Consider the following 23,138-nt stretch of genomic DNA (forward strand, 5'->3'; position numbering starts at 1 on the left):
GGTCGCCTGTCCGTTTGTCTCCTACCGGGATTCGAACTCAGGATATCCTGGCCAGAGACCTACATCTTAAACAAAGTATTGTTCTCTACCGCCACTAGGCGGTCATTGGCAAAATGGTTTGGGTAAAATATATTGTACGTTTATGACTGCAACAAAATCAATAAACTGCAGGACAGTTTTCCTTGGCCGGTTCTGTACTCTTTTTGGTGTTTAACTTGTTTTCCCTGTGTTGCGCTATTACATTACAAAGTGAATTAGTCATCTTTATAAAAAGAAAATATAACATACAAGAACAGTTTATTGACAGTTCGAATGATACAAATAAATGGTCATGGATGTCATGGAAACATTTGTACTTAATAAAATTTAAGGACATTTTAAGTCATGCTTTTCAACAGTCGAATTCTTTGTTAGATTTTGAATAACTTCTAACATTTTGATGATCAATTTTGTGAGGTTAGGAGAATTTATTGGACCATGGCATAACACAGAAAAGGCAGAACTGTGCGTTTTACTCTTTCAATATAAAGCCAAAGGAGCGACGTAATGCAGGATTGGTAAAGTTGTAAGAATGGATAATGAAAAACTGTTTCAAATTAACCAAGCCATTCTGGAAGGCTGTCAACCATGTACTGAATATTTAAGCGATTTTATTTGAATAGCGAGTTGTAAAAACTGATGTTTACGTTGATGCATGGTTTTCCTTTCCATGAACATTTTCCTTTACGGCGAAATACATTTTACTGTACAATCAACATCTACAGAGCTGTCTGCTATGAACGCCGTTTAATCTCTAATAAGAATGCCGTGATAATCTCCCAGTTTTCGACAATATGATAATTACATGAATGTTACGGTGGAAGATTTACGTTCAGCAGCAGTTTCGCCGCGAGAAGAATTAGGTAAGCTGTTTGCCGTCCTGTCCCCACCAGATATTTCTGAAACAACGTAAAACAACTATGTTAAGGGTAAGAGTATCGCGATATGACAGAAATACAAAAAAAATTGGATTTAATTATATTTAACTTTTAAACTTTGGTACTGGGAATTCATTTGTAATACCTTACGAAGGACATAGAAACTATTTGAGTTTAATATTGTCCGGTCCAAATTTAAATTAATCTAACAGAACAAAAGTTATTTTATTGGATCCTGTACTATTTTGAAAGTAATAAAATATACTTACCATATAGGAGTCGCCTACACAGTACAACGAACAATGTCAAATAAACGGAAACTATGAGAATTAATCCAAGGATCAGGAGCTTCTCTCGAAGTGTCAGTGAATCTAAAAACATTTGGTAACTGCCATATGTATTGTCAAACAATCAGATTTTCGTACCTTTCGCAGGGTGGTTTCGAAGTTTTGGAGTTATATTGCAAAGGCTCGCGTTGCAGCAACAAAATTCTTGAGTCGTGCGACTGAGAGTTCCGGTTGCTGCGAAAACATTGGATTTGAAAATTTGCCCAATACAAAATACTTTTTGCTTGAGTTAATGCGGTAATGTGGTTGATGAGCATAAACTCATCGACCCATGAAGAATATACGCAAGAAAGTCGATACGCAAGACGTTGTATACCTGAGTGTAGGAGAGACGGCTCAATGCAAGCCATGTTGTTGCATCGCAAGTTCAATAATGGACTTTGGCGTGATGTTGCAAGACAACCTGTGATGACACCATGGGTAACAAATTGTTGTTATTTTGCGCTCCTGCGTAAAACAACAGAAGTGCCTGGTGCAGTTAGGTTAAAGAGAGACTTTATTGATGTACGTGAGATTGTAACATAATAATTCAATGTCATGTGTATTGATAAAGCGTTATTTCTCACTGGAAGTGCAATACAAGAACGTGCATACTTTGGATGTACCTAGTTTGGTGCCCAACGAATGACTGTGATTGTATAGTCACCACAAAGTGGAAATCTTTGCTTGGCCGCATGGTCGGCAAGATCGTCTACAAAAGTCACACCAAGCACTAATGAGACCTTATTGGTCGAAACAGTAACCATCTGTCTGCAGCTTACAGAGTGTACTTTTGTTTGTAAGTAAGTATGTGTCCACTTTGCATTATTTATTTACAATCTTAGAAGTTACATATTTATCACTAAATGTTGGTGGCATAGCATTCTAAGCAGGTTTGAACCATTTCGGTCGTAAGTTCAAACCTCATCGGAATTTTCTGATATAGTAAACAAATGATAAGAAAGCATTACCGCAAAATGCCATGACCTTGACTGCAATATTGCATGATATATTTAACCCTTGAAAACCAGCTCATAAAATTAAATCCTTTGAATGTCATTGGGAGACAGTTTTACTAAAACCACATGTGCATCTTTTATATTTGTTTTTTTGAGTTAGTAAAGCAAAAAAATATGTTAGCCATGACATCGAACTTTGTACCTTGCTTGACGATAGTCACTATATCATCAGCGATTGTCCATGTGACATAGCAATACTGAAAAGAACAAGCGTTTGTTTAACTTAAATCGCACTTTGATAGTTTTATGTTACAACAAATAGGTTGCAACATTATTCCGAAACATAACAACACAAAGGATTCAGGAAATCTTAATGTTTCTTTTCTCGAGAAATCCATATCTCCAAATTTCCTATCTTTCAGTAGTTGGGCTACCGAAATAACCAATCCTTTTGAACTGTTATTACTAACTTATAAACTCTTTTGTATCTGTTACTAAGGATCATATCTGTATAGAATGTTACCGTATGTATGCTGTACAACCGGTATACATCATACTTATAATCATTTGAACATAAATTACCTGACACTTTTCACGTATGATGCTTGTGTGTTCTTTGTTGGACGGTTTGTACATGTGGCATTGAATCTGAGAGCTCTCCACACAATGGCAAACGCTTACATAGATCAGGATGAAAAATGTTGCTAAAGCCATTCTTCCAACATGTACAGTTATAGTTAATGATGCCTAATTTAAATTCAGTGCACAAAATTATTCCCGTTTTTACTGGATTTTAAATATTGATATGTGATAAAATATTACAATAATGTCTTACGTTGTACGTAAGGTGATTATACTATTCATAAGATACGTGCTTGTTTTTAGGAGCAGTAAAACACTCCTCATCAAGATGTAAATAACACCCCTCAAAATCGGAAGAAAGTGATTAATGTAACTAACTTGATGAAAAGCGGAATCAATACCTTTTGGTCATGACTGATGATAACCTTGGTCCTTGGCCACAGGGATATATACCGCACATGCCATGCACCTACTGCGTTACAAATAATTATTTATTTGCGACAAGAAGACTTTGTCCAGCAAATATCTTAAAACCCATACATCTACCCATACAATATTTTATATGTAAACTATATACAATCTTCAGTCAAAAACAAGAAGAGTTTCACAACTTTCGTCTGACTGCTCCTTGACAAGCAAATGTAAAAAGCCCTTCAACCTCCATCTCACATGATCTCTGAGCGTTAAGAACGAGCTTGTTTTGTCTCCTAATCTGCGGTGAAAAGGCGAAATGCTGAACAAGGAACAGTGTGCTCTTATGGTTTCGATTTCTTCGAACAAAATCTTTCGCTTTGAGCCGCAACCCGCGAACAGATAAATCGTAAACCACAACTTGATAAAGGATCGTCGGTGTTGTGTAAAGATTTGTTTACAGCCGTCCTACGGATTACGTTACGATTTACTTCCATTGTAAAGACTCGCAACAGATTGCGTCATCCTGGTTGTCGGAAGGAACATATTCTGATGGATTTTTATTGCATAAAAGCCACCACGAGAAGTTTTAGGAAAATACTTCTTTAATGATTTATTTATTTTGCCCAACGTTGAAACTAGAAACACAAATGCTGAGAAGCGTTGTAAACACGTACAGGTAATGAAACAGGCGCACATTGACCGGTGATAATACTGAAAGCATTGGCTAATGAAAATATTGACACAAAAACACACGCACAAGTCTCCGACCACCAGACACAAGAATAACGAACTAAACAACAATGAAGATTTCTACCTAAATAATAAAATACGCGCTGTAAGCAACGAAATGTATAAAATGTCTCTACAGTGTGAAATGCAACAATGAAAACGGAACAATTGAATCAATAATCGAATAATTACACTACAATAACATGAAGATTATTTTGCTACAACATCAAAAGGCGCCTTCTAGCAGAATTTACTTTCGAGCTTCAATTCCTCTAGGGCGCGAGCAAGAGCGCCGTGAGCCACGCGGTCAGCCACGCGATCGGAGTTATTCTGCATCGCTGCCTGGAGACTTACAAAGGCAGCGACGCTACCTTGCTGCTTTGAAATGTTCCTTGCGTTCATTTTCGAAGCGTTCATATGCTGTTCTACGTTTTTGGAATCTAAATCCACAGTATTTGAGTCCTTCTCCGTAGTTTTAAGAGAATTCGTCAGACCGCTATTAGATACATTCGTATCGTGTAACAAAGCAGAGGCTGTAAAAGATACGAACTTAATGGGTTGTTCAGTAATGTTGTTTTCAAGTTCGTTTCTCTGATCCGGTAGTGTTGTGTGGTGAGTGGGTATTGCAACAGCGTCTCCATGCGGCTGGTTGAAAGAGTCGTTCTCATGTATTGGTGTCGCCGAAGCGCACGGTTCCTCGTCACTGGCATCTTATGTAACAAAAAACATTACGCGATTTTCAGTTACACAACAATGAATAAATGTGTTGCATCGAATTCCGTTTCTTTGTACGGTGTTAAGTTTAGTTTCGTTTTATGGACAAAATGCAAATATTTCGATTATCTATAGCTTGTTGGTCGGAAACAGGGCCGCATAACATTACCTCTCTGCGCCCTGACATTTACGTAAACATATGTTTTCCTAAAACGAATTCGATATGAGGGGATTGCCTCGAGTTTGACGTAATAAATCCTAAAACCAACCTTCGGCGTCAGACTGCTCGTCTCCGTTCCGCTCTGCTGCCTCGGTCACGCCTGGCTGCCGGTGGTAGAAGACCGACTTCTTGGTGGGACGAAAGGTGCCACGTCGCTTCCACGTGTGCAGCGAACAGAAGCTGGTGCCACGACGACGAAACAAAGAAAACAACGGGCAAGTGAGAAAGCGATGTGACGTCACACCACGCGTTACGCAAACCCGAGCGACAATGGGGGGCGTTCTATTTGACGAAAGGCCGCCGTCACGCCTAACTGCGCGCCACGGGTTTCGCGCCTAGCGGTTGTGTCACGTGACGCGGGGTTTCCATTGTCCGGGTATATTTGGAAACCCGCGCGGCTTCGTGAAAGCGGGGGCGGACTGAGCTCGGGGTATGCGAAATTCATTTGAAGGGAAACTTACATGGGTAAAGGTAAAGACTGGCTTGATTACGAAAGATCAAATGTGTTAACAAGTAGCCAACATTTAAACACCCTTTTTCCATGTACGATATATGGGTTATAATAAAAACATTTGTTTTTCGGTTATGTATATTAAACTATATGTATGGGATGAATATTTTTGACGTAATGTCAATCAACACAACTCAGTTAAAAGTTTACCTCCACACAATATTGCGTCGTCACAGTACGTGGTGATGTTAAACAGCAAAAGTGACAAGAAATTGCCACAAAAGTGGGAAAACACAGTTTAATCTCGTTTTCTTTCATTTGTAAACACGAGAGCCTATCTCTTACAAAATCAGAGATAAGATAACGTCATTTTCTCCAGTGCACCCCCAGGCTGTGGTGAATTCTGCGAATACAGCACGACGACGTACATTCAAAATTGATTTCAAAACACTGATTGTGCAAAGATTATGACAAAAGATGGTAAAATTAGCAAAAATCCACGGCTTGTCCCACTTGGATAAAATGGTTTTGGAAAAACAATGGCAAATAACCAGTTTGGAAATACCCTGGTCGTTTTGATTGGTATTTGCTAAACGCGTCGCAAGTATTGACAGAAGGTAGGCCAACATCAAATAATCACAAAGGCTACGCAAAGGTTGTTTGACTCGCAACACAGCCGAAAAAGTCTCAAAATCCTATGAAACAATATGTCGTTATGTAAACAAAGGACAGTCAGAGCTGTGGTCGAAACCGTATCACAAAAGTTAAAATGTTCGCGTTTAAAGATGTCGACTTTTTGGATTGTAACCACGGTCGACGCTGAAACTATTGACAGCAAACCCCTCTCCATCGCCTGAATTACTGAGAGCGAAAAGTCGCGAAATTCGATGAAAATACCACTGAAAATATTATCAGGCGTAATTTCAGGCCCATTTTCCACGGCTTCTTTTGTGGAACCAGCTCATAGGAATTAAGGTTGATCCCCACAAACCTCCGGAACGGCAATTACCCCCCACGTCAATGGAAGTGGGATTTCGGAGAATTCGAGTTCTGTGCGACCAGAAAGCGGCAATTCTTCACTCCAAAGGCAATAGGGTTTACATATAATCGTCCAGTGGCCACTGGAGAAATTCTACTGTCTTGTGGTTTTTGTGCTTGTGCCGAACGACTACATACAAATGTGGCGCATGATGGCACTGACCATTGTCATGGATCAAAATAATTCGGGGCATACGTCAATAAGTGGGAACTTCGGGCCAACTATTTCGAACACCTCCACCAACATGGCCTAGTTACGAACGCGTACTTGGAACACTTACGTCACAATCAGTTACCTGGACAAAGAGGACAACACCTTCTTTGTAAAATAACCATGACAATACGACTTGTACTACGTGGCAGCAGCAATGCCGCGTAAACACACAGGTGTACGGGCCGGCTAAACCATCAATTTCCGCGCTAATTCGATTTACTCCGTCCGGATATTTGGCCATAATTTACCAAGTTACTAACGCGGGAGACCCGGTATACCTTAGCAATGGCAACAGGGCGAGGTGGCGAGCGAATTACGCTGCCAAGGTCGTGACGGCCTACGCCCGGTGACTGACAAAGCACTGAAATGCAGCTACAAAGAGAGGAAATTCCGGTTACAGTGGACCAAAGGCCGTGGGTATCGCAACAGAGTTGTAACTTGTTGAGCGCTAAGAGTTGCTCCAGACCGTGGAAGACGAGGAAACTTTTATTCCAGACGCTGTACGTGACTATCGAGTTTTCTCAGCTCGGGTTTGGGGTTTTCGTGCTGCGTGTGGCGTGGGTACTACTGAGGTTGTTCCGCGGAATAACACTTACTAAGTATTGCACCGTTGAATCGAACATAAAGGCGAAATACACCCAGTGGTGGTTGCGTAAACATGCGTAGTCTTCGCACTAAGGGCACAATCGCAACATATGTTTTTGAAAATGTATTAAAAAACTGCCGGAAAGGGCATCCAGTGATTCGGGACTAACTATTTCTGGAAAAGGCTCACAGAATTAATGCAAACATTCAAACGAACGTAGAAAATTAGTGATTTGGTACAGATTTTCGCAGGGTTTTGCTGACGTACATAAAACCAAAAATTATGCCGCATTTTGTATGACGCCTACCTCCAAGCTTCCACACACAAAATATTAAACGTGGGACACTTTCTCCACCATAGCACCGGCGAGTTTCCAATTAAGACTTGTCTTTTGTGAAGATACCGAGCAACGAGAGTGAAGGAAAGGAATTTGGTTCAAAGGGGGATCGGGGCCCCATTGTCCGCGTGTCGCGAACGAACGCTATCGCCCCCATTGTGCCACGTGATAAATTGCTGTTTTTATGCCGACCGAAGGAGAGAGTTCTACAACCGGAAACCGGCATCATACCCACGTGGGGTCCCCAAATTGATGTCACAATACAAATCATATAAAAACTGTGTACGTTTTTCCAGGTGCCCCGGTGGAAAGCATATGTATTTAAAAGGTAGGGTGAAATCAATAGTTGCGCCAGGTGGCGGTTCTCGGTATCTTATAATGCCCTTAAAATTGTATCTCGTATTTTTGATTTGTCATGCAGTTAAAATTTGTGATTGAAAATATGAAAACTATAAACCACTGATTGGTAGAGGTAGCGTTTTTGTCATCAGGGAAATATATAAAAAAAATTGCTGGGTTGTTTGGTGCTTCTTTTTACTAAAACAATCAAACAAAATTCGTTCTAAAACTAAAGATTCCGACCAGTTTTTTTGGGCACGACGCACGTAATATCGATTGTTTGGCAACGACTGATTTCACAATTTATCGATTTCGTCCGATTTCTGTTTGTACAAGGGGTCTTACCTGCGGCACGTTCCCTGAAGCCATGTGTCGATTGATCGAAAATGGTATCGCATGCTGTGGTACGTCGTGCTCTCGAACCTGTATGAGTCGAAAATCTAAAAAAAATCAGCGACGGTTACATTACGTTGGGATACACGGCTTGTGCATATAAGATGTAACACAATGTAATCTTCAAATTCTGGGCGTTTAAGCGCTTTTTACCATTTGTCACTAATGCAACATTGATAACTAAAGTTCCGGACATGTCAACAAATATACTGACACATGGTAAAATCTTCTGGTGCAAGATTTGAAACTAGCGAAATACGCGTTTTTATTTTTAAAAGACGAATCCGCGGTTTAAGATGTAAATGCGTCTTTGAAAAACGGCAGCAGGTATAATTTAAAGTTACACAATGAAAAACGGTGCAGCCTTTTTTTTCACACATTGCAGTGGTTCGAAAAAAAAAATGATTGAAAGGCTCGGCCAAGTTTGCGGCGCAGTCTTCACCACAAAATTTAATAAAACAGTTGAAATGTAGCGCAAGATTGAGCGGTGTATTGAACCGTTGCAAAGTAAATCCAACAAATTTATTCTACCATTTGTGCAATTTGCTAAAGCTCGTGGCACACTCGAAATTTAAGCAAAATTTACGCCAAACGCAAATCACCCATACCAAATATTTCGGCAAATATTTAGAATATCGATTTTACTGACTTTAAAAGTCATCTGAGCGTGGCCTGCGTCACAGATCAACCGCTTCTATGTTTGTTTTGTAAGGATCGAGTATTTGGGAATTTGAATTACTGCTACGAATTTAACGTTAAAAACCTCAGCGAATACATATAAACTTCGTGCAAAAACAAATATCTCACTCGCTTTTGTGGGGAAATAAATTTAAGATCAAACAGAGGTTTTCTGTGGAATTTCTATACAGGGGGTAAAATTACCTAATAATGTGTTGACAATGTGAGGTGCAGACAGTGCCACAGTTTCGACATATTGATCAGGCTTTGAGCAATAAAAATCTGCTTTAAACACAAGCGGTATGCCAATTTAATACAAATTGCCGTAATTTTATTGCGTTTGTCTGACAGCAACATATGGCGGACGTTAAAAAAAATTTGGCGCATTATTCGACCTTAAATGCCCACATGTTCCATAGCAAAACTTCATTGACTTTTCGTTTAAATTTTATTGTTTGGGTTTGTTTATTTCGTTACGTCCTGAACATACTCGAAATCATGATCACTAAACGGTTGGGTGGATGACGTTTTTTATTCTGGGATCGAACGTGGAACGCACGGTTTCTTGGGGCAGCCAGTGTCTACCCTAGGCACATTTTCCCCAATTCGGCCACATCGCGCAACACGTGCTTCTACAACACCACGCAATTTAATGTGCTAAAGACTAAAACAGGATCCGATCGAATGAAGAGTGTTTTCAGGCGAAATACACAGGCCCCGCATTCTTCTCTCCAATCGGGCGCCGCTATTTCAAAGACCGGCTCTGAGGCAACTGTTGTTTACCCCAGAACTTGTCAACCTTTGACCAAAAACACCGTGTCACGCGGAAAACGATGCTATTTTTGCACTCCACGTCTAACGGGTCACGAGTCACCCACCATCGTCACATGTCTGCCAGTGGACGCTCGGGCGTGACTTCAGAGGAGACGAAAGAGCAGGAAACCTTACGCGTGACCTGTGACACTGGTGGCCGGATGACACTATGTCGTAATGACATACAAGTGTACTGCTATATTTACGGAAGTTTCTCGGGGCTCCCAAGGTGTTAGGGGAAAATTCCGCGCCTTTTAAGGAAAAGATCATATTTTATTGTAAAGTCCATAAAATTTGCTCCGGTACAACACAACATGAAGTTTAATAATAGTTTCTTTTTATTTTAGTGCCTTTTAGTTGGTTTGTATTTCTTTTCATCAATATTACGTCCTTAAGTTCCGGATCTTTTTTATAAGTACCGCAGGCAGAGGAAGGTGTTTGGCGTAACTTTAACCAACAAAAATGTTACACAAGTACAGCTCTGGCGATGTATATTCACACGACTTTACAACTTGAAATGAAGCAAAAAACTACGGTTATTTAAAGTAGAGAAAATGCGGGCGAACTTTTTTTGGGGTCACGACGTAAACCCAGTCATGTAAATCCATTTCTGACAGTTTCAAGTGAATTTCGTCTTCCTGTTTCGACACTGCTCTACCACACTATACATTTCGATCGGGTCACTGTCGTGTTACAGCGCAAGGAGGTATACGGTTGGTTCTGTCTGGAAAATCCGTTTGTTTATTTTATTTTTGGACCTCGCAAAAACGGTGGGGGATTTTACCACCCAACATCAATGCGGTATTTTCAAACTAAATTTCCTTGGTGCGCATTTATATTTATAGAAGTTGGTGGTGTTATTAGCATACGGATATTTGCCCTTGCTTGTGAAGGACTTTTATCTAAAAAAAGTATCAGTGGGGAAACTGGGGTTTCGACATGACGTCACCATGACACCAACCTGTACTTTCCCTTTGTGCCAGCGAGCGCCGATGGTTTTGGTTCCGTCGCCAAGCCAGACCTCAACGTGTACAACGTCGTGTAGCTGACATCTCACTGCGTATGAAGGCTGTTTTAGCGTTACATTGAAACATGGTTCAAACACACGGGCGCTATGAATACAGCGATACGAATGTTCGGATTTGACGGAATTTGAGATTGTGCACAACGGGCTTGGAAGAGGAATTGAAATAAGATCGCAAAATATCTGTCCGAACCGATTTGTTTGTTACCGCTTACATAAAATTCCTCTTCTGTGCGTTTTGAAATATCGATGGGGAGACACAAAAGAGATGGTCACAACTTTTTAGAAAGCGACACAATAACACATAACACAGATCAGTGGTCGCTAATGGGGGGTAAATAACTCTGGATATTTTTTTCGGAGATTACATGAAATAGGTGGACCCAACCATTGCGATGAAGATCCCTTTATTTCAAAATAAACAATGGTGTTCGTGGCCACTTTTCCCATTCATGTTGACTGACATGGGCCCTGGTGCGCCACAGCTACACCCCACTCTAGTTTGGCCTGGATGTGCAACAATCGCCCCAACCCACTACGCTAAAACGGGACAAAACTACCTATTGAATAGGAGTGTACGCCCTTGCTGTGTAATACGAATATCCTGGGCCTATTTACCCAAAGTATAAACAAATTCGAAGAAACGCTGCAAAATACGTGGATCGGGTGGGTTTGGGCGTAAACGGGAAGAAGCGGCTTTTGAAAGAAGTGATGCTCGCTCGCTTACGTGGATATTAAAAACAAGAACCGTGCGAAATAAACGTTTGTCACTGTCACCGGTCTGCCGCGCCTGCCCATTGCTTGTGTTTTCTTTTATTGTGCAATGGGTGCTGGCTCCGGGCGTGGCTCATTCGGCTGCATCGACTGAACTATATATATATGTAGGCGATAAAAACATTCCTAGCCAAAGAATGGAAAACTATTCTTAATTTACTATTGTGGCGCAAGAGCTAGAACGTTGTTATCAAAGGCGGCCGATGTTTGAACCTAAAAATATACGAGACCAATTCCTCCCCAGTAGCAATCCCATTCGACAAATCAACACACAAAAAGCAGCTAAAAACAATACTTTTCGTGTTGTAGTACTGCGCCGTTATGAACACTAGATCTCCAGGCTGCATTAACGCTTCTTCTTCCACAGCTACAGGCAGCGTATCGAACATGTAAGCCTGGTTCCAGGGCCCGATTCGGAAGCCAAAGTCCTTGCCAAGGTCACGCATGACACGGCGCACCAAACCACAGCAGTCGAGAAAGAGCTTGGAGTTGTATTCTGGCGCTGCGTACGAATATTATACGTTGAAATTTAAATGAACTGTAACGTTATGCGTATGCAATATATACGGCAAGCGCAGTGTCTTGGAATAGACACGTGGAGAATGAGTGAAGATTTTACAGTCACTTTGCATAGAAATATATTATAGAGAAATGTACACATAATCGTATAACGTCGCCCAGATTTGCTTGTAGCAAGACATGGATTTACTAAATCGTATCGGTGTTTAGTGAAACGAAAGCCCCTTAAGATGGGAAACGTAAACATGCGATATGTCGGATTTGTACAAGGGATTATCAAGTTTGGGAACCATCGTTCAAGCGTAGTAATTATTTTATGGATGCAAACGAGCAACAACAATCATTGAACTGCAGGCAGAAGTGCACACTTTTTCCACCTTCAAGGTCTCATCAGTGCAGATCGATGATTTAAATCGCCACTAAAACTGGTGCAGCATTACGTGCGTACTGAAACAAAACCATGCCTAATAAATGTAAACAAAAAAAAAACAAATTAACGAGGCCAACAACAATGGCCAATTTAAAAGCACAACTTACAACCATGGAGGGAGGTCTTCAAGAGAGAAAATGTTTTTTTTTTGCCAGATGTCAATTTGCGGTGTGTTCTAGGAACTGCCGGGCGTTTGTAAATGACGAGTTATAAACCCGAGTCGGAGTGAGATGCATTTCTTAGAAGTGTCCATGTGGTCTGTCGCGACTTGGGCGAAATCGAAGTGATGGTTTGAAAAAAGGCGCGAACATTTGGTAACATGACTGGTTACGCTACGGCACGGGAGTGTGGGAGGCTTGTGGTTTGATGGTAATAAATTATTATTTTTTACCTTTCAAAAACAATTTGTGTAGAATAGCTTTGACATAACTATGTTTACAAAATAAGGACTTATCTTGAAGTGCTGCAACATCCACGTGGATTAAACATTTTATTAAGGCTAAAATTTAACTGATTATGCAAAACCAGCCTACATGCAAACGTTAATTATTACGATTGGCCAGCAGTCCACACTATTATGATCGGGATGTTCAAATTTCGCAATATTAAGTGCTTGTGTGGCAAAAGTGAACTAATGGTTGACTTGTAACAAGCAAAGTGTTTTCTTATTTATAACCAACCACAGTCAAGCAATGTTAAGTAATGCCAATACAAGCATGAAGAGAAATGCTGCTTGGCTGGCAAGACGCAAGCTGCACTGACGAGGCATAATAGGACGAAACAGTATGCACTGTATGTACCCTTAAGTAACATGGCGTGGAAACCGAACAATCGCGTCATTATTTCTAACAGCGCTTGGTGGACCGTTTCCTGTGCAAGTCAAAAATATCTGGCAAGTTAAAAAAAGGCGGGCCATCGGCGGTCGACCAATAGCGACGCATCTGTCGCTGGCTTCCTTCCCTGATTGGCCGGTCCGCAAGCGTACTTCCCAGGCAGCATAGCTGCGAACGACATTAGCATGTGAAGGCGGGGGAGGGTGTCATGTTCGACGTGTTTGACTTGGGAAAAGGTCTACACTTGGTTGATGCTACATGGACAAAAGCCAGGAAATAACTCCTTTATTCTTGCTGGGTTGGGTTGTTAACCAGTACACAGAAAAATGGGCATCCGTTTTTCTCACTTTCACGCGAAATAATGGGTGACGTATATCTCTACGCATTGCGGAAGCTTGTCTCCTAAATGTTACATTTGCTCCTACTATCAAAGCGCCACGGGAACTTTTTTTGAGTTTACAGTTTATCTCGGACAAGTTTTTTAACACAAAAAGTATGTTTGGTGTGATTGTCCAAAACGAATTCAAGTGTCAATGCTTGGACAGAAATTGGCGGCTATGCACGTTGGAAAGAAAACAAACGCATATCTCCAATTAGTTGTGGTTGTACGGCATACGCTTTTAGCCAGTCACAATTCCTGTTAAGTTAACCTCGCACACTCAAACCAGGATGCTATAGGAGAGATTAGTCAACGGCGGTCGTTTTAGCATCTTAAAGCAAAGTAAAGTCAACACACTTTCGCGCGCGAGACACTTAACCGCGTACGTTGAGAGCAGGATCCAAACCGGATTTGTGTGGGACTGTAGTGTAGTGTGGTGTGGTGTGGTTGCATTCGAGAACATCTGGCATTCTGGGTTGCTTAAATTACTGTTTTGTAAAAACTATAGGCTTTAGTTTTTTGAAAATGAAAAATGGCCGATTTGGTAATTATGGAACAGCTCATGTAAAATGTTGGAAGTAGTACACAAGCACCTAACATGGTGTATTGTAAATGAATGTTAAAAGTTTGGCCTGTAGGAAACATTGAGTTTAGTCTTTGGCTACAGAAAGTTAAAAAAATCATAATATTTATTATAAAAATCCTTACCAGATGCAAACGTTTGCTAAATAACAGTATATCCCCTTACAAAACCATGGCAGACCAGCTTACAATAGTTCTCGCAATAGCAACGCGGCTTGTTGCTTTATTGTTATTGGGTAATCTATAAAACTTACTCCCGGGTTTGTGATATTTCTTCTTGTAAGGCACGCCCATGTACATGCGGCACTGTCCCATGAACTTGGCGCGCAATCGAAGCATCCGCTTGGGGTCGCATCGCAGTCGGTCGGATGACGTCACGGTGAGTTCAGCCTGCGGAAAATCCCGTCACGTGATACCAGCACGATTATTTTCAGCAACCAAGACCGAGGGTTTTCGCTTGACCTGGGAGTTTATGAACTTGTGGTGTAGCTTGTGCACGCCACAATACAGCGAAAACACGCAAAAGGCTCGGGGTTTATAAAGAGTTTCGTTTCTGTAATGGATATACAATTCGCAGCCCCAACGTACTAAAACGTTCGTCGTTCAGAAACCATTTGTAGAGCGTTAAATATGGCGGACTTTAGTTTGGCGTAAAACGACTATGGCCTTGATCATGTAGACCACGAAGGCCTGGGTTTTCCACAAAGGGTTTTTACATTGTGCACTCCACCTCCTTCGCCAGACGATTCGCAGTTCGAGACGCCACGCGCACACCGGACGAAATAAGCGCTAGTAACTGAACAATTAAGTGGAAACCTTAAACTTTAGGGTTTGGGCACAATTCGCGTGTTGTTTAAATAAACCTATCCACATGTCACCTGCATGTCCCAGTGTTGTTTATTCATATATATATTGACAAACGCAACGATTTGTATCAGGTATCTATCAAAATCCTTGTTGGACTGGTTTTTTTCCTACAACGCGTCGCACCACGGTCCGAAAATAGATTTTTTTTCCGTCGTCGCGAGCCCACGCATGCGAAGCGGAGGGCGGTCTGAATGGCTCTGGGGCGAATCGGTTTTGGAGATACTTGTGAGAGAAAAAACCTCCCTACGCCATTCCTCGCGCTTCTACGTCACGAGAAGAGAGCTGCGGATTAAACAAACCCTTCCAGAGAGGCAGGTCGCAATCACGTGACCTTTCTGTGAAGAAGTCGCTTACGGTTCCGCATGGGTGACGCTCGAGCGAGCTGCTACATCTACAGAAGCCTGCTGCTTTTATACTGGTGGTAGTACTAAGATTACTGCTACAAGCACGCAACATAATCACACGACAAAGTCATGTGTTAAGTCAATTGGCACAACCTACAAACGGCTAAGGTGTTGACTACATTTAAAACACGTGTTAGTATTGTTAACAAAAAAAATCATATTGATTTCTAGAGTAACGTGGACCCAGTGAACGACCGGTTGTTGAATGGTAGGGTAGCCGCATCTTTACCAGACAGTGTTAGCGCGCTCAACAGCGTCTAGAGCACTGGGAGATAAAGATTAGGCTAACTACCAGAGATGCAGTCATCCACATGGCCGCCATTTCTGACACCTAATTGCCAAACCAAAATGTTTACAGTGACAACACGTTGACGCAACCGCAAATCTAAATTTTTTCCTCGACAAAACCAGCAAGCTACCTCATTACATTCGCGCAGACGACTGAGGGAAGATAGGCCCCAGTCACGATTATTAAAGCTGGGCGGCAAGACGAACACAAAGCGATGCAACGTGGCGTGTCAAAATACAGCCCTGCCCCAAGCCGTTGTCATAGCGACGCGATGCGGGGGTCGTCGCCCGCCAGTGGAAGACACAAGGCGGTGAGAGGGGTCCGCTCAAAGGAAATGAGCAGGTGCGCCCGGAAAAGGGGGTTTCGCTTGCCTAAGGGTCATTTGCGCTCCGTGGCCATTGTGACAGTGCGTGCAGCGACAGTGCCTGTTGTCGACAAAGGAGGTTATTTTCGCTACGCTCGGTGTGATTTGCGTGCGCCTGTCTCACTCGGGGGTACCAGAGGAGCGTTTCGATAAGAAAAAAGCAAGCGTGGCGGGAAAACTTACGGTCGAACGCAGGCGTGGTTAAGGATCAAACGGGTACACGCGTTCACTCGCGGCATTTCGAGTGTCTGTGCAGTGCGTGGCGACCGCTCCATTTAATTCGCGCGAGTGGAGATTAGCGCACATATTGCGTTGCACGGGGTTTAGCACACAAGCGCTATCCGCGATAAAACCACGCGCAAAAAATACAAAAAATATCGATCCCAAGACCTCTCATACAAACATGCTGAGCTTTCGAGGTATCTTTACACAATAAAGAGCGTCCGACCTCGTCAACTCGTCTTCAGGGCCTTCAGGTACGCATTTATTCACGCTGGCTTTACCGAACAAAAGGTGCGTTGCGCGGGTACCATTTCTCTTCTCCCAGCGAGGTCTTTCTTGCGTTGCCAGCCAGTGTGCGGCCGCGTGATATTGGTAGGGCCGAGCGTCACACTCCGCTGGTTTTCGCCAGAATCGATCTGCCACGTTGAAAATTGTCCCTACTTTCTCGGCAAGGAATACAACCTAGATGCCTGTTTGGACACACGGATATCACTACTTTGTCCTTTCCACTGTAAAACGCACCTTGTTAAATAATACTGGATCTGTATTGCGCCTGTTGATAAATCTCACTATTGCTAATGTAAATTGGAAAGCGCTCGTTCTCTCGTTCACCCCTGTTGCAAGGCCACTAACCAGACTGCGAAATGTAGAGGTTTCCGGCAAGCGTAATCATCATTACCAGGCAGTATTAGACGCGGCAAAAGCAACACGACGCTCCAAGACTCCCTGTATGATGACTACGACAAGCGGCAGGGATACGCCACTGCGAGGGACATAAAATATTCGCGTTTTTCTCGCCCTGTCTATCTGCGGCACCGCGACGGCGAAGGCTTAATTTTTTTACGACGGTCGGGCGGAACGAGGTCTCGCCCCCACCTCTCTATTCTCTCACACACAAACACACGCACACACTCCAGGAAGACGCAGGTTTGTCGTTTTGCCCGACGCGGGAACAAATAAAACCGGGTTTGTGCGGGTTTTTGTCGGAGGCGCCCGGTCTTCTCTCTAACCTATCTCTAAAACCGCATCTTGTTTTCTTTCTGCCTTTTGACGGCGCGCAGATCGCGCTCACAGTACACCGTTTTTGGGCTAAAGACGAAAGGATAAAGGCCACTATGGAATCGCATGTGGACACTGAGCAAACAATTCACTCGAGTGGAGGGCGCGGCGGTAAGGCGAAAAGGCTTGACCATCATTCGGACACACGAGATAAAAAAAATGTACGCGTTCCAGCCAGGCCGGACAAAAGTAGTCTGACTCTATTGACACGGGGCGAAAACTCCACAGAATTTGAAAACCTTCCATTAGATCAATGCGGAGAAAGGCAATCTTTGGACCTCATCTATCACTACGTTGTCATTTGAGACACCGAGCATGCTTATTCTAGTAAAGTCTACCAGGTTTTGGAGGCCTGTGTAAAAAGTTTGTGGTAAACGTAGAAGCGAACGACGCGACTGAAAGAGGGATATGAAACTAAACAGACTTTTGACTATCACTGATGTTCATGTTCATGTGCTGTGTCAACCTTACCAACGCCGCCATAGAGAGAATACCAACCTTACTCTTATCTAAAATAGGCTCCACATAAATTCAAACATACCTCCCTATTGTAAATTGTAAAACAACATTCCAATAGCATACTTTACAGGTTCTTTTCATTAAACGAATGGTTTAGCAAATTCTTTTATTTATATAAAGCACCAAACTTTCCTAATACTCTTAGCACACTTCTGGTAAGGTGCAACGATTAACAACATCATTGCTTTATGCTTAGATCTACAGACCTTAGACTACGAAGCGCTCAGCCACCACGTCCTCGTGTTCACCACGTGCTAAGTAAGCGCAGTGAAGTCATTGGTTTTCAGACACTTTACGACGAACGCGTGGTTCGGTACTTCGGGCCGTAACGTTTTTCCCCTTACTATAACGTGGTGCAACTGCGATCGAGTTACTAACCGCCCTCGGTAACCGAATATACCTGAATTGTGTCTTTGTGCCATGGAAGTTAGAACTATAGCTGGCAGGCAAAGAAAATCCAAGCAGGCCTACCGTTTACTGTAAAGGCAATGGAAATGAACAATTAACGCTTACAAAGCGACCACAACTTTACTCGATACCTTTGCTGTAGTTCTCAACAGGCGGTAATTGCCGTTCGCACACACACAAAATAGCCACGCCACTTTCTCACCACGAACTAACTAAAGTTATTAGCATACAACTGCCAGTACTTGAAACTCCAAAACCTGGCCTTGTGGACGAGAGTGAAATACCGACTGTTTGCAGTCCAGTCGTTTGAGCAGCAATTTATACACGTGATATGTGTGAAACCAGCCGCAGCATGCACTCTGGAATGGGAATTAGTGGTCATAAACAATAGCAGCGATTAAGAGTTGGCACAGCCGCCGGTCGCTAAGTACGATTGAAGTCAGTTCGGATCCAGGTGGTGCCCGTCCGGACCCCTTGCCGCACAGTCGCCTCTAAATAGGCTAACCACCTTGGCTAATTCTATATCCGGGATATTAGGCTATTAGGCCTCGTTTTGCCTTGGAAACGAATTGAGAACCATTGGCTACGGTAGGTGCGGTACCAGCTGGTTTGGCATTGACAATGAATTGCGGAAAGTTTGCATGGTTAGTAATTTGTTAGTACAGGTGTATAACAAGCAGCGGTTAGTTTTTTGAAGTCGGGTGTTTGTAATTATGACGCAACAAGCTTGTTTGTTTCGTCATTACCAACAAACCAAGCTATAGTTAAGAACACACACGGAGCGGACGAATCATACAGGACAAGAATCAGCCTAAACTCTCCAGGTTTGAAGCATTGTTTGAAACTTTTTGTACAGCCATAATCAAATGTTTGAGAACCTACGAACGTATATTGGATCCTAAATTGTATAAACAGCGTTAAACACGAACTAACACTCGGGAAGTTGCCGAAAATGTGCAGTAACACACGCAGGAAAGAAATGGATAAAATATCGCAATACTACACAAGGACTACGTGGAGAAAACGATACTTACAATGTACGGTATCTTTTGCCACGGATTCTATATAACACCACGAAAGGAATGAAGTCGTTTTGGCCCACGGCGACCCAACGCGCAGTTATGGCCCGTCAGCGGAGATATGAGATTCAATAAAAAAGACAAACATTTGGCAGGTGTCGCTTACAGCGTACCGGGTATCGATTCTACTGTACAATGACCGTGGAACAAAAACAAACAAGTGAATGTCGACAGGATGAGATTGTGGGCCTGCTGGCGTGTGCACTAAACGGTTTGCCCTTGCCTTTGACAAACATGCAAGACATTTTGGTAGGTTTCAACGCGAAATTTACAATCAGAATTTGGCGATTGGACACTTTGAAGAGTGTTCATATTAGGCGCGCAGTATATGTTTTGGGGGCGAAACGCAGAATTTCTGTTCGACATGCAGCACCATAAACCTCCATCTTTTTGTTGCCGCGCGTAAATTTGGCGGGAAAACCATGACAGAACAATGTTTGCCAAGGGCGCGAGTTAAACGAGTGCGCGAGATCTGCGGGCACGTTTTCTCAGATTGGCGACTGGTTAACTGCTAGGCTAAATCAGAGTTGGCAACCATAATCATTTTTTAACAGTGTTAAGTCAAATAGACTTAAAGAGCGGTCTTATAAGCACAAACCACAAGTTTTCTTTATCACATGGGGACCAACAAAAAACTTTTCAGGACAACAAACCTGTTTTTTCTTTTGAAATTGCAAGAAGGCTTCTTGCAGGGATGAAGTTGCATCATCTCCTGGTGAACACAAACCAACTATTTTTGTGCAAAAGGCCAATGAATTTTCTATATATTCACCTTCGTTCAAGCCGACATACAAGGAGGTTGACTGCTGCGAATTTAAATGTGTGTCCATTTTGCTCTGGGCAGTGACCTTGGTCCTTTTAAGCTTTACCTTCTTACTGCCTTTCACCTTGCATGTCTTCCTGCCCATCACAAAAGCTGCCAAGACACCAGCAAAAACATCAAGAAAAATATTGAGCAACTTATACTTTGGACAAAAAGGCACAGTTTACAGAATATTATCTCTGTAGAAAAGTTGTGAGTCAACGTAGAACACGTGTAAATGCCCTCCAGACATTCCTAATATTCAATTATTTTCTAAAGGTCAAACTTGATACAGTAGGCTTATAAACTGTATCTTGATACCTTGCTATATTGCAGCATATTGCACGCCAAAAGGACTGAGCTATTGACAACATGCATTGGATTCTTGATTATTACTCTATCATATACATATAAGAACGTAATATAATTTTATTCATATAGTGAATTTATAATGGAATTTCATACTAGTAACTCTAAAATAAAACTTTTACAGTCTCAGAAGTATAAATTTAACATTGTTTCAGTTTTTGTGTAGATACTTCAATTGCAAATGTGTATGCTTCACTAGTTTAAAAATCTACTGTGTTACCATCACCCTTTCAAATTTTGCAACTACACAAAAAAACATTTGGTGTCCAAAAAAATGACCAACCATTAACTCACACTAAATGGCATGTAGAGTCCACATAATTTTGACAACATCACTGCAGATTTGGATTAATTTTAGAACTCTAGTACTATATGTAAGTAGTCTCCAAACACAACATAAAGTTAAATACAAAACTTTTTCAATAAACTAACAACAACACAGCCAATTTCATTTACCTGTTTTATGCTTTGGTTTAAATCAATAAATAGATTAAAAATGCTATCATCATTGTCATCTCTCATAGGAAAATATAAAGCTGTTACAATTTAACAAGAAACTTTTATATATACATTATAAACTATCATAAAATAGTTTTGATTAATTTACTAACCAACCTTCCCATGCGTTTTTTGTGCACAAAAGATATTACGCAGACCAAATTATATTTTTACATTTGACTGCAAACGCAAAGGCAGTCAAAAGTTTCGATTCAAAACAGTGCCGTTTACAAATAAATTCGTTTACGCTCTAAAGGTGGACGATCAAAAAGCATACACTGGTATAATAAAAAACAACGCAATCTGCAAATTTAAAGCATTTTGTCAAGTAATCCAAACGTTTTTAAGCAAAGATACAACTTACCTCCTTAACAAAAAGCCCGCGACTTCATCTTTCCTCGTGGTTTTCAGTCACGTGGTCACCGTTGCCCGGGAGAACCGCGAAATAACCATGCATGCTTGCGGGAATTTTCGAAATTTTATTGTTTGAATTTTATGTGAAATAATTTGAAAATTGAATTTACAGTACATGAATAACACGAATTTGATTGATTTTTATATAATCAAAAGTCCTTCGCTTAACTATATACTATAGAATACTAAAACATGAAACGGAAACTCTTTTCGTTACGCATGAGCAAAATGAAAAATTAATTGGCTTTCAATACGATTTTGGCATTTTTCAGCGGGGCAAAACTCTGGGTTGATGCGACATAATAAAATGGTAAAATGCAAGTAGTTTTGTCCATAATATTTTCAAATATGGGGATGGTTTTAAATATAACGCGGTATTATATACTGTTTAACTGTGTGTTACAAGTTACCCTACGCGCTAAAAAATTGGTCTAAAAAATCACATCCAAGGGAGTGAAAGTAGATTATGTGCTTTATGTTAAATACATGAAACCACTGTTGCTGCATTTCGGGGAAAAATTGTGTAGTCAGTGACATTGGCCTGAAATTTAACATTTAACTCATCGGACGCAGTTAAACTTAAACCGAACCAATTTTTCGGCAAAGGTGTGCTAATCGTCTATTCATGCTGTAAGTTTCACATGAACCCTTTGCTTGTTTATGCGTAGTTAAATTTTGATTCAAAACTATACGTGCAAGGGCAACTAACTGAGTTGGCCACATCACAACATTTAAAAATATTTAAACATTTTGATCAGGTGGACTAAACTTCTAACTCACTGTTATAGACACTAACTCGACAGAGATGTTAAATGCAAATACTTTAAAAAGTTTCCATTCCGATTTTTTCCTTCATTTGCATATAATTATATGAGTTGGTATATGCATCTGCATTTTATACTTTCATGTTTGCGTACTAGGAAATGTTATTGCGGGCTGTATAAACGCTATACATAAATATTCGAACTTTTCGAATGACTGCATCAAAATACAAAATATGCAACGTTGAAAAAAACATCGTTCTTTTAGGTTATATCTTTGGAACAAATTGTTTGTATTTTGGAGGTTAGCATTTATAATCACTTTCTGTTGACACTGCTAAAAGTGTGAAAAGGTCTACATTTACTCAATATTATTGAATTTAATTAACACTACCCAACTAAATTTCGTTTGACAAAACAATTCCAACTAAATAAAATAGTTTGGTTCCAACTTTGGTAAAAAGGTAAACCATGCAATAAACAATGTTGTACAACTCAGGCTATACATCTTACACGTTATACTATTACCCCATCCATTTGACTTCATAACAAGCAAAGAACATCTTAACGGTTAAATCTTGATAACGCTTGGCAATGTTTTTGAAGATTTGTTTTGAAATTTGTTTTGAAATGGACACCGAACACGACATAAAGCCATTACGAAGAATTAGAATCGATACACGAGTCAACAAAAACTGAAATGACATATCAACTCGGATAGATTTTAAGTGAAAGTTATAAACAAATCAGAGGTTTCCAGAAATGAGGTACCGAAACAAATGGTGAAGGAGTTCGCTTTTTTTAGAAAGACCAGGGGTGAAGATCGTTCGCA

At 41.2% G+C, this 23,138-nt stretch overlaps 2 protein-coding genes across 4 annotated transcripts; both read right to left on the reverse strand.

The window, feature by feature from the left end:
• Window positions 1–525: 525 nt before the first annotated feature.
• On the reverse strand, window positions 526–2,976 carry LOC145895154 (uncharacterized). The gene is made up of 6 exons (XM_082983925.1): window positions 2,785–2,976; window positions 2,405–2,459; window positions 1,581–1,667; window positions 1,343–1,438; window positions 1,187–1,288; window positions 526–938 (listed from the first exon to the last, which is right to left on the reverse strand). Exons 1-6 carry the CDS (start codon window positions 2,914–2,916, stop codon window positions 841–843), a joined length of 570 nt encoding a protein of 189 aa, XP_082840051.1. The 5' UTR covers window positions 2,917–2,976; the 3' UTR covers window positions 526–840.
• An 829-nt stretch (window positions 2,977–3,805) lies between these two features.
• Window positions 3,806–21,557, reverse strand: LOC145895144 (uncharacterized). Of its 3 annotated transcripts, none has more exons than XM_082983917.1 (9): window positions 21,496–21,557; window positions 20,235–20,378; window positions 20,116–20,171; window positions 14,506–14,641; window positions 11,804–12,010; window positions 10,672–10,766; window positions 8,172–8,266; window positions 4,911–5,041; window positions 3,806–4,637 (listed from the first exon to the last, which is right to left on the reverse strand). In XM_082983917.1, exons 2-9 carry the CDS (start codon window positions 20,368–20,370, stop codon window positions 4,168–4,170), a joined length of 1,326 nt encoding a protein of 441 aa, XP_082840043.1. In that variant the 5' UTR covers window positions 20,371–20,378; window positions 21,496–21,557; the 3' UTR covers window positions 3,806–4,167. The 3 variants fall into 3 exon arrangements, with proteins under 3 accessions (XP_082840043.1, XP_082840040.1, XP_082840041.1); XM_082983914.1 differs by having other exon boundaries at window positions 20,116–20,174; XM_082983915.1 differs by lacking the exon at window positions 21,496–21,557 and adding an exon at window positions 21,090–21,154 and having other exon boundaries at window positions 20,116–20,174.
• Window positions 21,558–23,138: the final 1,581 nt, after the last annotated feature.

This window comes from Ascidia mentula, chromosome 3, assembly GCF_947561715.1.
Source record: "Ascidia mentula chromosome 3, kaAscMent1.1, whole genome shotgun sequence".
In the NCBI taxonomy this organism is placed as follows: Eukaryota; Metazoa; Chordata; class Ascidiacea; order Phlebobranchia; family Ascidiidae; genus Ascidia; species Ascidia mentula.